This window comes from Panthera uncia, chromosome B4 (assembly GCF_023721935.1).
Source record: "Panthera uncia isolate 11264 chromosome B4, Puncia_PCG_1.0, whole genome shotgun sequence".
In the NCBI taxonomy this organism is placed as follows: Eukaryota; Metazoa; Chordata; class Mammalia; order Carnivora; family Felidae; genus Panthera; species Panthera uncia.
Window position 1 is genome coordinate 60,070,648 of NC_064809.1, and position 14,763 is coordinate 60,085,410.

At 36.6% G+C, this 14,763-nt stretch overlaps 1 protein-coding gene across 7 annotated transcripts in view; it reads left to right on the forward strand.

The window, feature by feature from the left end:
- The window catches only part of CCDC91 (coiled-coil domain containing 91), a 357,464-nt gene extending 348,902 nt beyond the window's left edge, over positions 1–8,562 (forward strand). For all 7 annotated transcript variants that reach the window (XM_049625214.1, XM_049625210.1, XM_049625213.1 and 4 more), the window contains one exon: positions 8,375–8,562. In XM_049625214.1, the coding sequence (XP_049481171.1) occupies positions 8,375–8,485 (111 nt within the window). In that variant the 3' untranslated portion in view covers positions 8,486–8,562. The remainder of the gene's footprint in view (positions 1–8,374) is intronic.
- Positions 8,563–14,763: the final 6,201 nt, after the last annotated feature.

The following is a 14,763-nucleotide window of genomic DNA, read 5'->3' on the forward strand; positions in this document are numbered from 1 at the left end:
TCATGGTTGAGGCAGTTGGCACTGCCTTAGTTCAGACCACTGCCCTGACTACATTGAACCTTTTAGAGTCAGAGTTATTCTAAACATGTATTTTATGTAACATTATTATCCTAAAGTTGGTTCAGAGTCCCTTTCAACATGATTTACAATAATGACATAGTTATATTCCCAGAGAGGGGATTTCATGTCTAAACTCAAGCCTTATATACAATAGATCCCTCTTGCAATCAAATTTTCTTATCTGAAAATGTCAAGAAAAGACTATTTTAAAAGAGAAACTCTTTATGGTTAATATACCAGTAATAAAACAGATAGCATAGAATCTCCATTAATGCAACTAGTAATGTTATACAAAAGTCTAAAGTTTCTTAGGCTGAAATGATGAGAAGCAGAATTTGAAGATACAAGAGAAAAGTAAAGATGGTCTTTAGAGCAAAAATATTTAAATGTCACACAATAAAAGTAATCACCACTCAAGAATAAATTGATCTTCTTCAAGTCTGTCAGCCCTTATTATGATGGTTTCATAAAACATACCAAACCACTACAGTTATGTTTGCATATTGAGTTTTAAAATGGATCTGCAGTCTACTTCCTTATGTCTACATTGAGGCTAAGAGTGGTGATGTCACCACACCCAGAATAGTTCTCTGCACCTTCTAGGAATGACTCTTACCTACCCATTGTTAAATACTTAGGGAGGGCCTAGAATGTACTTGATACGTAGTTGAGTTTTTTTAAGCAAAGATAAACTCAGGTTGTAATACATTTAAATATATTTTAAAGAAGCATATTTTTTAAGTGTAGGAAGACATACAAGTTTGTGAAACTGGTCTCTGAACCACCCAGAGCATCAATTTAGACTATGAAATCTCAAAATATCTTCTCGCTAAAATTCCATGCTTACTTATAAGAGGAAACTCGATCAGTGTAGTCTTCTTCCTATATTTGCAGTTTGTTTTGAGTCTACAGGAGTTCTGAAGAAAAATCAATTTGTGGAGCATTTTTCCAGTTATGCTTTATGCACGTGCACACACACACACACACACAATTCCAAAGTTTAAAAAAGTTGGAGAAATGTTACCATACTATAGCCATTTTGGCAATTCAAATGTTTATGAGCACAAAAGCTCTGAGGAGTTCTAAAGAAAAGAAACCTTTTTAATTCCTCATTTCCCAAGCTTACCTGACTAAAAAACCCTAAAACAAAAATAGAACATGTACTACATAGAAATGATATTTTACACATTGTGGGAAACACTACTCTAGTTTGTAAGGACCTCAACAACTTGGAAAAATCATTGTTAGTAGTTTCCTTGGGCTGCTATAACAAAGGACCACAAACTGGATGGCTTAAAACAACAGGCATTTATTCTTTGACAGTTTAGCCTTAGAAGCTAGAAGTCTGAAATGAAGGTGTTGGCATGGCCGTGCCATCTCTGAAGGCTCCAGGGCAAGATCCTAGCTCCTGCTGTTGCTGGCAATCTGATGCATTCCTTGGTCTACAGCCACATCACCCCAGTCTCTGCCTCCATTTGCACATGGTGTTCTTCCCTGTGTCTGTTTCTGTGTTTCCCTGTCTCTTGAGTAGGACAGCAGTGATTGGGTTAGAGGCCATCCTAATCTGGTATGACTCCATCTTACATCTTAATTATATCTGCAAAGACCCTTTTTCCAAATAAGTTGACATTCATATAAAGATGATTTCAAAATTTGTATCTCTTGCCCTGATCTCCCTCCTGAATTACACTCTTCTATCCAATATCTGACTTATAGGATTAGACAAACCAACCCCGTCTAAAACAAAATTCTAGTTTTCCTCACTCCAGCTGCAGTCCATCATCAGTAAATGGCAATACCATTCTGAGAATCATATTTTATTTCTCTTCTCCATTCATCCACACTTCTAATCCATCAGCAACTCAAGTTGGTTCTATCTCAGATATGTTCCAAAACTGACCTACAGTGAAGCTTCCACTGGAAGTGGTCTGAGTAACGTTATATCTTGCCCACACCAAAAGTCTCAGAACTGGGTCTTCCTCTTCCGCTCTTGCCCCACTACAGTCTGTCATCTCCAATAACAAAATGTGGTCTTTTTCTTTTTTTTCTTTTTTTTTTTTAGCGTTTTTAATTTATTTTTGAGACAGAGAGAGACAGAGCATGAACGGGGGAGGGGCAGAGAGCGAGGGAGACACAGAATCGGAAGCAGGCTCCAGGCTCTGAGCCGTCAGCCCAGAGCCCGACGCGGGGCTCGAACCCACGGACCGCGAGATCATGACCTGAGCTGAAGTCGGACACTCAACTGACTGAGCCACCCAGGCGCCCCAAAATGTGGTCTTTTTCAAACCTAGAGTGTGGTCATACTCCTGCTCAACACTCTCCAATGCCCTCCTACCACCTAGAGTGTCCTACATGCTCTGGCCACTGTCTTGTTTCTTTGATCCTCCCTCCTTCTCCCCATTGCTCATTTTGCTCCAGTTTTACTATATGTGTTGCCCATCCTTAGTCAAACCAAATCCGGACCTACATTTCGGACCTCACTCTTGCAGTTACATCTGCCGTAAAATTTTCTTTCCGGATGCATTTGCATGGTGCCTTTCTTCCCTTTCTTCTTTCAGTTCTTTTCGTTACCAAAAGCTCTCACCTTGGTTTTTGTCAAGTGCTACTTTGTTATTTTTTATACTACTGATCTCCACCTGAAAAGTATTAGTTTGTCTCCTCAAACTACAGTATAAATTATGATAAAACTGAGTATTGTCTGATTCATCACTGTATTTCCAGTGCCTATAATGCACATCGTAGGTGACAGAGAAATATTAAATAAATGAGCAAATGAAAGAATGTATGGATAGTCCTAAGCAGACTTTCTCCACTACAGTCAAGCCTCCTTCTTCAGTGTCTCTCAATAGTCTATCTTTGTTCTCCTAACCTGCTTTCCTCAAATTTCTAACACATCTTCTCCTCTTTATCTAAGGAAATGCTTTTGATACTCTGAGCACCTGTTCAAGTCCCACCTCCGTGAAGTTTTCACTGCAGCCCTCCTGCCATGATCCCTCCCTGTCTGTCATCTTCCATTAGACTCCATCTTTACACATCATCTAATTGTTCTTCAATTACTGTGTGTGTGTGTCTCTCCTGAAAGATTATAAACTTCTTAAGGACAAGGACATTATTTTATACTTTTAGTGCCCAGGCCTCAGAGCAATCATGTACAAAGAGTAGGCGATTCTGACTTTTTTATTGATCAACTGATTAGCTGATTAATTGATTACCTCAATCTCAAACATGTAAATGAAACAACTTGAGGGCCTGTTGTGAGGGGAGGTGTATAATAAAGTCAGAAAAAGAGGGATGTTCATATCCAGATAACACCATTAAAGGGTCGGCATCATAACAAATAAGTGACTAAAGAACTATTTCATTTCTTATTAGAAGGTAAACAGTCTTTCTTACCCAATATGATGATGTTAACTGGAAAATCTGCCTGAGTAATCACAGTTCCAGATCATCATACTTGACCTTTCTTCAGTGCTCATGAAAGAGTTTGTTAGTGAATGTGAAAACTGAATCCATAACATGTACTATTACTAAACTGATAACATTTGTTTATGAATCACCTTCCATCAGTGAATTTGCCAGATATCCATTCTAGCTTTATTAAAAAATTAGATCACTTTGTAAGCATAGTTTAAAATATGGTGGAGGGCAGGTTAAAAAAGTAACATTGATAAAGGTGAACCTAGTATTTTCACATCTCTTGGTATATGTTGCTGGTAGAGGCCCAAAAGATATTGAAATTAGTACTAAGTGTATTATATATATCATATATATAAGACATATAATATATAGGGGCGCCTGGGTGGCGCAGTCGGTTAAGCGTCCGACTTCAGCCAGGTCACGATCTCGCGGTCCGTGAGTTCGAGCCCCGCGTCAGGCTCTGGGCTGATGGCTCGGAGCCTGGAGCCTGTTTCCGATTCTGTGTCTCCCTCTCTCTCTGCCCCTCCCCGTTCATGCTCTGTCTCTCTCTGTCCCAAAAATAAAAAAATAAAAAATGTTGGAAAAAAAAAATTAAAAAAAAAAAAAGACATATAATATATATATTCAAAAACAATGTATAAGATTTTCTGGGATGTAAACAGTGCTCTTAACAGTTCTATTAAAATAACCTACATAGGGGTGCCTGAGTGGCTCAGTTGGTTAAGCATCTGACTCTTGATTTCGGCTCAGGTCATGATCTCATGGTTGTGAGATCAATCCCTGCATCAGGCTTTGTGCTGAGTGTGGAGCCTGCTTGGTATTCTTTCTCTTTCTCTCTCTCTCTGTGCCCCTCCTTGCTCCAGAAAAAAAAAAAAAAAGCCATACTTGTTTGTAATTGACTTTGAATTGTGCTTTTTAGACCAAGGTATGTTCACCATCCATTGTATTGTATTTTGGAATGAAAGCTTATGTCTAGACATGTTTTTCTTTTTCTTTGCCATAGCATGAAATACTAATGGAAAGGTAAATCTAATGCAGGGAATTACTAGGAACTCATGTGTTCTTTTTTTCCCCTCCTAATCTTATTAATATTAACTTCTGGCAAGTAGTATGCTTTGAAATGGTTTTCAGCGGTATGCAAACTCAAGAGATGCAAAGAGGGGGAAAAATATTTATAAAGCACAGGTGTCTATTTCTGAGACCTCAGAATTTCCAGGTGATTTCCAGGTATCTGAAAGAGCTGAATAAAGGCTGAAGCAACAGAAAATGAAGGGAAAACAAAGCAGTTAGAGCTACAGTGTTATTAAGAGATTGTAAACCCCATATCCAGAAATGTTTGCTACCACTACCCTGGACATAATATATTGTCAGCACAAAGTCATAGAATACAAATCTTTGATTCACTTTGAAATGAAAGTCACAAATACAGGACTAACCCCCAATCTTCAAGGGGCAAAAAGAGTTGAATATTTTGCAGAAATCTTCTTGCCTCAATAAAGGATAATAAGATAATGCCTAATAAAACAGAAGCTGTTGAAATTCAGGAATTTGCCGTGAACATCAGCTTGATATACTCGTTTCAGAGACAGGAATTCACTGTCTTCATAAGAGAAAGATCTTAAGTGTTCCTCCTCACAGATATGATGTTATGTATCATGCCCAGGAAGCACCACCAAATTAGAAGTTCAGCTCTGTGATGGCCCAGTTTATCTAGGGGATCAGTGTCACCTTATTGCTCCTTGAAGTGTTGAGTTCCTGTTGATTTAATGGATCCTTGTCTTCAGAAAGTCCTGGAGAGGCTTAGTGAAAGATGCAAAATGAACTTTGGAGCTGTCTAACCCCAAAACCAGTATGGCCATCATCATATAATCCACTAATTCCATAAGCAAAAGAAGAGAAGTGCTTGATATGTTTAAGTAAACATTTTATCAAACCTTCTTATATATATTATGCTTTTAAAATTTTTACAAAATATGTATTCATTCTGAATGGATAAGTAGAGATGATTATTGTTACTTAGCAACAGTCACAGGTTGCGTGTTATGTGAGCTTGTGTGATAGGCCTTCTAAAGCAGAAAAGTTTATCCTCCATCTCATATTCAGAAATTCTAATATATTCAGTCAAATTTCATTTTAATGGAACTCCTGATTATTCTAGGGGCTTCTAGAAGACTGAACTATTAAAGCTAACACTTATGATATATGAACATGAGTTACGAAACTTAATTGTAAAGCAAACACTCATGAAGCCACCTCCAAAATGAACCCATGTGTCTCACCCAGCCTGACACTATCCTCTACATACAACTCCAGATACAACCATCCTCATTTGTGATTGCATAATTTCCTTGCCTTAAAAAGAAATATATTATTGCCTACTGATGTAACTCAAAATAATACACTTTAAAATTTTGCTTGGCTTTGTGCTATATGAAAAAAAGGACATCAGACTATCTCTAGTCTGACCACTTCCATTTTAAATTCAATTTTATTACAAATATTCACTAATTTATATTCTTCTGAAATATTTGATGGTATAGTTAGTAATATGTTTCTTAACATGCAATATATTCAGGTTTATTATAAAGTTGTAATTAAGATAGCATTATATTTGTGTAGGGACAGGTAAATTGTCTATTGGAACAGAATAAGGAGCCTAAAGACAGACTCTTGCATGTATGGAAACCTGATTCAAGGTAGAAATAACACTGCAGATGACATATGCTTTGGCTAATGCATAATTTTTAAATAATTTTTAAGTAAATTTTAAATAAATAATAAAATATCCATTTTTATATAAGTACATATAAAATTATAAATACACAATGGAAAAGTATGCAACGATTTAAGAGAAGAAAACGGGTGATCCTCTCATACACTGCAGATTGGACTAATATATTAGTATCCTCACTCTATAAAGCAATTTGGTATTATCTATCACAATTTAAAATATGCAAATATTATGATGTAGAAATTTCACCTATTAGAATCTGACCAAGAGACAGCATCGAAGATCTTTTGAAAGGAGTGCACTGAGGTTGTTAATGTCCTTGGTGCTTCAAAAACAAGACAAAACTGGAGTAAATTTACATGTCTATCAGTGAGGAGAGTGGCTACATAGATCATGGAACGCAGTCAAGTAATGTCTTAAATGATATCGGGAAAATTTCAGTAATAAAATTTCCACTAAAGCCGTTGAAATAAAGTGATTGTATGCACTCTCCCATAGTTAAAAATTATTAAGATCTGGATCAAATATTTTAAAAACCTATCTTTAAATGCTTGAAAACATCCCAAAATGGATAGAAACTGGGAATGGACTGGAGTTAGTTATTAGTACACCCTGCTGTACTATTTGAATTTGGACCAAGTGCAATTTTTTTAAAACTACAAGTATTTATATTTCAATTTGTTTTATATATATTAAAATAAAACTTTTAAAAATTCACCTTGATCTCCTACATATTTTTTAGATTAGGTCGAACATGTTTTCACTTTTAGAATTAAATATGTATCTGTCATTTCCTGGTAGACTGCCTTGCTCTGTTTGAGTAACTATTGATTCATTCAATCTCAGTAAATATTTGCTGAGCGTCTAAACATGTGCCAGACCCTCTTCTAGTTGCTGGGGTACAATAGTCAGCAAGACACACAAGGTCTCTGCTCACTGGGGGTTTATATTGTCATGATGAGCTGTCTTGTTGAATAGACATGTATAAGCAGAGGCATATATTCACCTAAAGGTATATCATCTGAGAGAGGAAGGGGAAAATAAAAACAGGAAAAAGGATGAGGAGAAATCCTATTTCTGTATGTACATTAATGTAAAACTGTTAGAATTGAAGGGACTCTTAGTAGTGTTCAATTTGTTTACATGAGCATTTTGCTAAATACAGTGCATTTTTATTAACTAATTTTTAGGATATTTCAAAGTTTTAATCTTCCAGTTTTTCAGTCATTTTGAATGTCAGCAGATTGTAGAAGTGGAATTTAACAGAATTCTTGGTTGAATTTTTTTCTTTTATGTTGGGGAAAGCTTGTCAGAAGATTATGTCAAATTTCACATAAGTATGAAAGGTATATTCTGTGAAATGGAATTTACTTAACTTTTTTAATTCCTTCATTGTTTTCTAACCTATAGGCAATGTGTTGTCATTGGTTATTTTTATACCAGGGGCAAATTTATTTTTCATTTAAGTTTTTAATTTCAATTCCAGGATAGTTAATATACAGTGTTATGTTTCAGGTATACAATATAGTGATTCATCAATTCTATACATTACTCAGTGCTTATCATAAGTATACTCTTTAATCACCATCACCTATTTCACCCATCCGCCAATCTGCCTCCTCTCTGGTTGCCATCAGTTTGTTTTCTATTGTTAAGAGTCTCTTTCTTGGTTTGTCTTTCTCTCGTTTTTTCCCTTCACTCATTTGTTTTGTTTCTTAAATTCCACATATGCATGAAATCATACGGTATTTGTGTTTCTCTGACTTATTTCACTTAGTTATACTTCCTGACTCCATCCATGTGATTGAGAATGGCAAGATTTCATTCTTTTTCATGGTCATGGCTGAATAATATTCCTCTTTGTGTGTGGGGCACACACACACACACACGCGTGTGTGTGTGTGTGTGTGCTGATCAAATGTATGCTATTTCTCTAGTAACTGAATACTAATACTAATTTTAAAATTATAATGATTATCACCTCACTTTAGATAATATAGGCCAGAATTAGTGACTACATTGTCTCTGAGTTTAAAGCACTATTTGATTTTCTAAATCATCTTAAGCCCTCATCTAGTGGGCTTCAGTGGCATAATATTCCTTACCCCTCAACTAAGTGTATTTTTTTTTCTCTTTTTCTCTCCCTCTTTTAAAAAAAATCAACAGCTTGATCAAGTCATCCGCCAAAGAAGCCTGTCCAGTTTGGAACTGTTCCTCTCTTGTGCTCAGAAACAGTTAAGTGCTTTAATTGCTACAGAACCGGTTGACATTGAATAAAGAGAACATGACAAGCAAACCCACACTGGCAATGGATAAATCATTAGACCTCTAAAATACATGCTGTGAATTCTAAAGATGCTTTTGTTTTCTTTCCAAACCTTGGAGAATTGATTTCCACTTCAAGGGTAAACTAAACCAATATTTAGAAGAACTATCACAAGATCTGATTTATTTTCTCTTGTTTTCTCCTTTTACATTTACCATTATTTTCATAGTAGTAGGAGCAGCAGCAGCAACAGAAAATAAAATGTGACCCAAAAACCATTGAAAATTGCCACATTACCAAAAGTTAATTAAACTTCATATTCTCTGGTGGCCTATTACATAGTATTTGGTAAAAGTAGTAAATACCTTTACTTATTGCTTCACAGTGGCTCCTGATAAGATTCTGGAATGTAGCCATACATTTATTTGATTTTGCGGATAAACAGCATGGATTTCCACATCACTAATTTATCTGTGTAACTGGGATATAAAACACTGACGTGACAGAGTCATTCTGATATTACCAAACCCCTTTTCTATAGAGGGATCTATGTATTTTCATTGGTAGTGATTAAAAATACTGAACATTATTATATTAATTCAGCTTTGATCTGATGTACCACTTAAAGGGGTATGTGTGTGATATATATGCTTATTTCCTGTTTTTGTTCTTCGGAGTCACTATAAATCAATAAAATCATTTTTCTTATTAATCCTATCATGAACTTAATCTCTAGAAAGATAATATAACTTAGCCATTTATAAGAATTCAGGTTCAATATAAAAGATATGAAATCCTTTCCCATTACTTCAGAATGTATTTAAATTATGAGCAGTGTACTTTAATGCAAAATCATGAGTCTTTTTAACATCAGAATTAAAATGCTGTCATTAAAATGTATGCAAACATTTTGTCTTGTTTTCTGAAACGCTTCTATTTCCATGGGCTTTGTACTTTTCTGGGATTTCTCAATCTAATAAAAAGAACTCCAAAAGCTTACTTGGTTATTATTTTTCCTTTTTTAATCTTTCAAAAATTGATTCTTTTTAAAAAAATTTTCTTAAACTTCTATATTTATGGATGGTGATGTTTTTATACCTCCACCTAAACATTTGAAATAAAATTTGCCAACAGTCGTTTTTAAGTGTTGATAACTACTTAGTTTTCTCTTATAAATTTAAATGAGAAATTAAAGCAAACAGCAACATAGTAAATCAAGGAGGAGGGCTTTTAATTCAGGAACAAGCCAATAACACAATGTTATAGTCATATTTAAAATCAGTTGACTCTTAGGGCACCTTGATGGCTCAGTGGTTAAACGTCCAGCTCTTGATTTTGGCTTAGGTCATGTCACGGTTTGTGAGTTTCAACCCCAGCCCCAACTGGGATCTATGCTGACAGTGTAGAGCCTGCTTGGGATTCTCTCTCTCTTCTCTCTCTCCCTCTCTCTCTCTCTCTCTCTCTCTGCCCTTCCCCCTCTCTTGCACGCATGTGCGCTCTCTCGCTCTCTCTCTCTCCAGATAAAGTTTAAAAAAATCACTTGACTCTCTGTCATCAAATTTAAAATGATAAGATATTTTACAAGTCGCTTAAATGTGAATTAGATGAAAATGAAGCATAGGTCACTGATACTAAGACTCAGACTAAGATCCGGAGACAGTGGAAATGTCAAGAAAATCTAGTCTATACCTCTCTTTCATGCTTGTACCACCACAGATTGATTTTTTTTTCTTTTCTGTTTGGGGTTCCAGCTTTGCTATTGGCTTAGACTAATTGTTGTCTGAAGTAATTTGGAACAAATTGGTACTGATCAGTCTACAGGTATTTGCAGAATACCCACCAAGCACAAGAAACTCCTGGATTGCTACAGTGCTTTTTTTATTCCACAGAGCTGCCCTTAAAGATAACTAAGAATAATCATCTGGGCAAAGAATCAATTATTTGAGTACATTGATCCTTCCAGACCGAATTAGCCGATAATCTGTTTCAGTGATGTTCAAATTATGGATTTCCTCTTTAAGAACTGTATTCTCCTTTTGCTCTGGTTATCAAAAGGACATAGACCATCTCCAGTAGTACTCACTAAGAGAATTAAATGCTTCAAGACTGTGCCATGACTAAAGGTAAGAGTTTTTCCCTGAAATGTGAGCCCAAAGTCTCAAAGAAAAATACCCAAATGTTTTGTTTTTAAACTTTCTTTGCCCATTGTATGATTCTGCTAATTATTTTTATGTAGCATTTGCTACCTTTATGTTTAGGTGACTAAGGCACCATTTTGAACGGCTGAGAGGAAGACAGCAGTTAGATGTTTTGAATGATAAAGCTTTATCAAACAGTGACTGCATTTTTAATAGCATGCTTGAGGGTTCATTAGTAGAAAAGTTTTCTGCCCCTGCAAATGAGTATCTTCTTTGTGCCAAGTATTTTCACATCTTATACCAATAACCCTGTAGTTAAAACAGCCCTGTGAAGGAGATGATCTATCCATATTTATTAGTGGAGAGGTATTTACTTGCTCATGCATGATGAATGACCAAGTGGAGTTGGGATTCAACCTCAAAGCTTTCAACATGCAGTTTACTCATTCTAGTACACTGGAGATGCTTAATATTCTCTCCATGAGAAGATATCTGAAACTCTCTCTTCCATGTAATCTCATCACACTATTTTAATCTTTTAAGAGGAAGACTACCCTCCCTCCTTGTAAACCTAGTTGGAGTTCTGGCTCTGCCTCATTCTAATTGTGGAATGTTGAACAAGTTGCCTGACCAATTTGAGTCTCCGTTTTCTCTTTGTGAGGTAGAAATAGCGATTTTTATAGGCTTTTTGTGAAAATTAAATTAAGCTTTTAAAATGCTCCATATATAGGCCATGTTGGTGTGGCCACCAGTTCACAATTACTCCCCTTTCTCTGGGAACTGTCCATGAGATACAAGTGTGGTTACCCACACACAACTGGTTAAACAATATGGTCCAGCCTCTCTGACCTAAACTGATCCACAAGTGAAGATCTGACCTCAACTGGGCCTCCTGTGCAGAGTCATCTGGTGAGACACTTAACTACTTTACCCTACGGAACCAGAGATGAGAACTTCTGAGGTTGGAAGTCCCCTGATCCCTGCCTTGCCTGAGTCCTGGATTCTATGAGATACCCAAATATTCTTGCAGTATGCCAACACCACTTACTTTTTTCCCCTAAGCTAGCCAGAGCCAGTTTCTATTCCGTGTAACCAAAAGAATATTAATCAAGGCAATCCAGCACAGAGCCCAGCGCATAATCCCTGGATACTCGGCACTTGTAAATTCTTCATTTCCTCCACCATAGTAATCCACATCCAAAATGGGAACACTCTTTGATTTATTTTAAGGAATGTTAAAAATATAACTGAACCAAAGCCCCTATTGTCTAACAAAGCCAAGTAAATCACAGATACCTAAAACTATGAACAAACAGTGCCCTATTTAGAACTTCTCTGTCACTCAGAATCTGGAGTAGAGGTTTAAACTCAGCTTTGCTAAATGCTGATTCATGTTCCAATTCAAAGGAGCCTTGCTCAGTGATTGCTCTGAAATTAAAACCAGAACGCTGTCCCTGTGATTGGTGTTATTCTGCACTGAGTCAAGCATCTATAATGACTTTTTTTTTTTAATCCAGCAGTTAAACTGAATGGAATCAGGAAATGCTATCTATGCTTTAAAAAACAATAAAAGCAAAAGAATTATCTGTTCACCTAATTTAAAAGATAGCCTTTGCATATTAGATCCTGAACAAGGGGGGAGGAGGGGAAGCCATATGTAAAAACCTGGAAAACATTAAAAAGCCCCAAGAGAAAAAGGCAAGTTGGATCAAAGCATTTAGCTCCTAGTCTTCTGTTTACATACCAGCAAACAACTCTACTGTGTCTCCAAAGACTCTGCTAACAAGAAGCAGAAAGCCAACGTGTTCTGAGTCCATGGGCCACTTACTTGTAGCATCACCACCAGCATCACATTAAGTGGGCAGAAACTATATGAGCACTGCCAGCTGGGACAGCCAGAATTTGTTTAAGCCCGGCAAAACTAAAACCGTTACTTTTATTTAATTGAAAACTAAACACATTTTCATACACCTCATCTGCCACAATGCAGGGGCTACTTGGGCATCAATCATTGCTCTATAAATAGAAGGAAAAGTGCTGGTAAAATTTCCCTTGCTCTTCTCTAGTTTTCTGTTTTCCTTTTCTCAGAAGCATCCATTCTCAACAAGTTGATGACCTTTATTTTTTTTTTAATTTTTTTTTAATGTTTATTTATTTTTGAGAGAGAGAGCATGACCAAGGGAAGGGCAGAGAGAGACACATACACACACAGAATCCAAAGCAGCCTCCAGGCTCTGAGCTTCCAGCACAGAGCCCGACACAGGACTCGAACCCATGAACCTCAAGATCATGACCTGAGTCAAAGTCGGACGCTTAACTAACTGAACCACCCCAGTGCCCCAAGTTGATTCCCTTTAAATTGTACCTCCCCCATCCCTGCATGTTACATACTGGACTTTCGTATGGAGTATTTATAGAAGCAAATATTTTGTGTTAATTGTCATTTTTAATTAATCTGTGTTCTTAGTTTTTGTTGTATAATCTCTCCTCCGTAAGGGAGAACACATATCTGTTTCATTTATTGTGTCTTGAAGGCATTCCATAGTGCCTAGCCTATGGTGTGAACTTCGTATATAATTCTGAGTTCATAAATAATTGAATCAATTAAGCAATCAATCATTGCACTTGTAATATAATAAATCTACTAATTCTGAGATAGTGGAGTCTGACTACTAATTTAAAGGACTGGCTATGATTACTGTATTTCCATTTTTTAAATGTTTTTATTCATTTTTGAGTAGGGGAGAGGCAGAGAGAGAGACAGAGAGAGAGACACAGAATCCAAAGCAGGCTCCAGGCTCTGAGCCTTCAGCACAGAGCCCCATGCAGGGCTCAAACCCGTGAACTTTGAGATCATGACCTGAGCTGAAGTTGGACGCTTAACCAACTGAGCCACCCAGCCACCTCTAACTACTGTATTTCTAAATGAAGGTTTGGTAGGAAAGTTACCTCTCATAAAACAGTAACCAGCCTTCAATGAATCAACAAAACTTCTAAACACTCTAAGGTGAATTCTGTACTTCCAAATGCTACTGAAATGACTAAATCACTATATCATAGCAACTAGAATGCTACTCAATTAATAGAGATGTGCTACCCAAATTTAGAAGCTCTTCTAAGGGTGGGCGGAGGGAAGAACATCTGGAAAATGATGTGCGGAATAATTTCTTACGGTTCTAAGACGTGCCTGGCCCTAAGAGTAAGAAACAGCTTTCTGTTGAGTGGGCGGTAAGGTAAGTGTTAGCCTCACTGGTCATGGTCCATCAGGTTTCGGTTACAAAACGAAATGAGGAAGAAAGGCTGGAGAAGAGATTGCGCAGGGTTCTGTGATCAAGAGTAAAAGATTCAGAGGGCCCCACTGGAGTTGTGGTTGAGAGGAGAAGGAAGGTGTTTAAGAGTGGAATAGGTCAGGGAATGTCCAGAGCAATGTGGTGTGAGAGTCCTGATCACAGGATCCAAAGAATATCTGATAGGCTTTTAAAATCCACCCCTAACTCCCATTTGTGAAATGAGCTGGTCTTGTATTTTTGAGAAATACACAGAAATCAAAAAACAAACTCATTCAAAAGGTAGGAAAACTTGACTCAGTCCTGGCAAACATTCGGTTCTCAGAAGTCTGGGAGCTGACTTAAAAAGAAAAATCTGAAGCCACAGAATGTACAAATCACTAATTTCAACAGAGCTCAGATACTGAAACAGATTGTAGAAAACTTCTTGTGTCAAGATACAGAAGTAATGAATTTTGATTTTTTGCTCTTTCGCGTTGGTGCTATTCTGTAAAATGTTAGTAACTGCTAGACGCCAGGGAAAGCACTACCCTGTAAAGTATTTTTATCTTTCTTTTTGCCTGTTTTCCATAACAACCCAAAATGTAAATATTTAATTTAAGCTATAAAAAATTTAAACAATGATTCAGGTAGTAAAATTTTAGTTCTTGTCTCAGTGAGCTGTTCTTTAAAATCCATCCTATGTTACAAATTTTATAGGCAAACCAATATGTTTTTAAGCAACACATATTTCTCTTGCACTTTTCTTTTTGTCTCAGAAAGCAGGGGAAGAACTCTTGCACTTTGTATCAAATGAGAACTGTTTCTGAAATGTTGGTAGCCGTTATATAAAATGAAGTAAACTAGGTGGAAATATCAGATCAG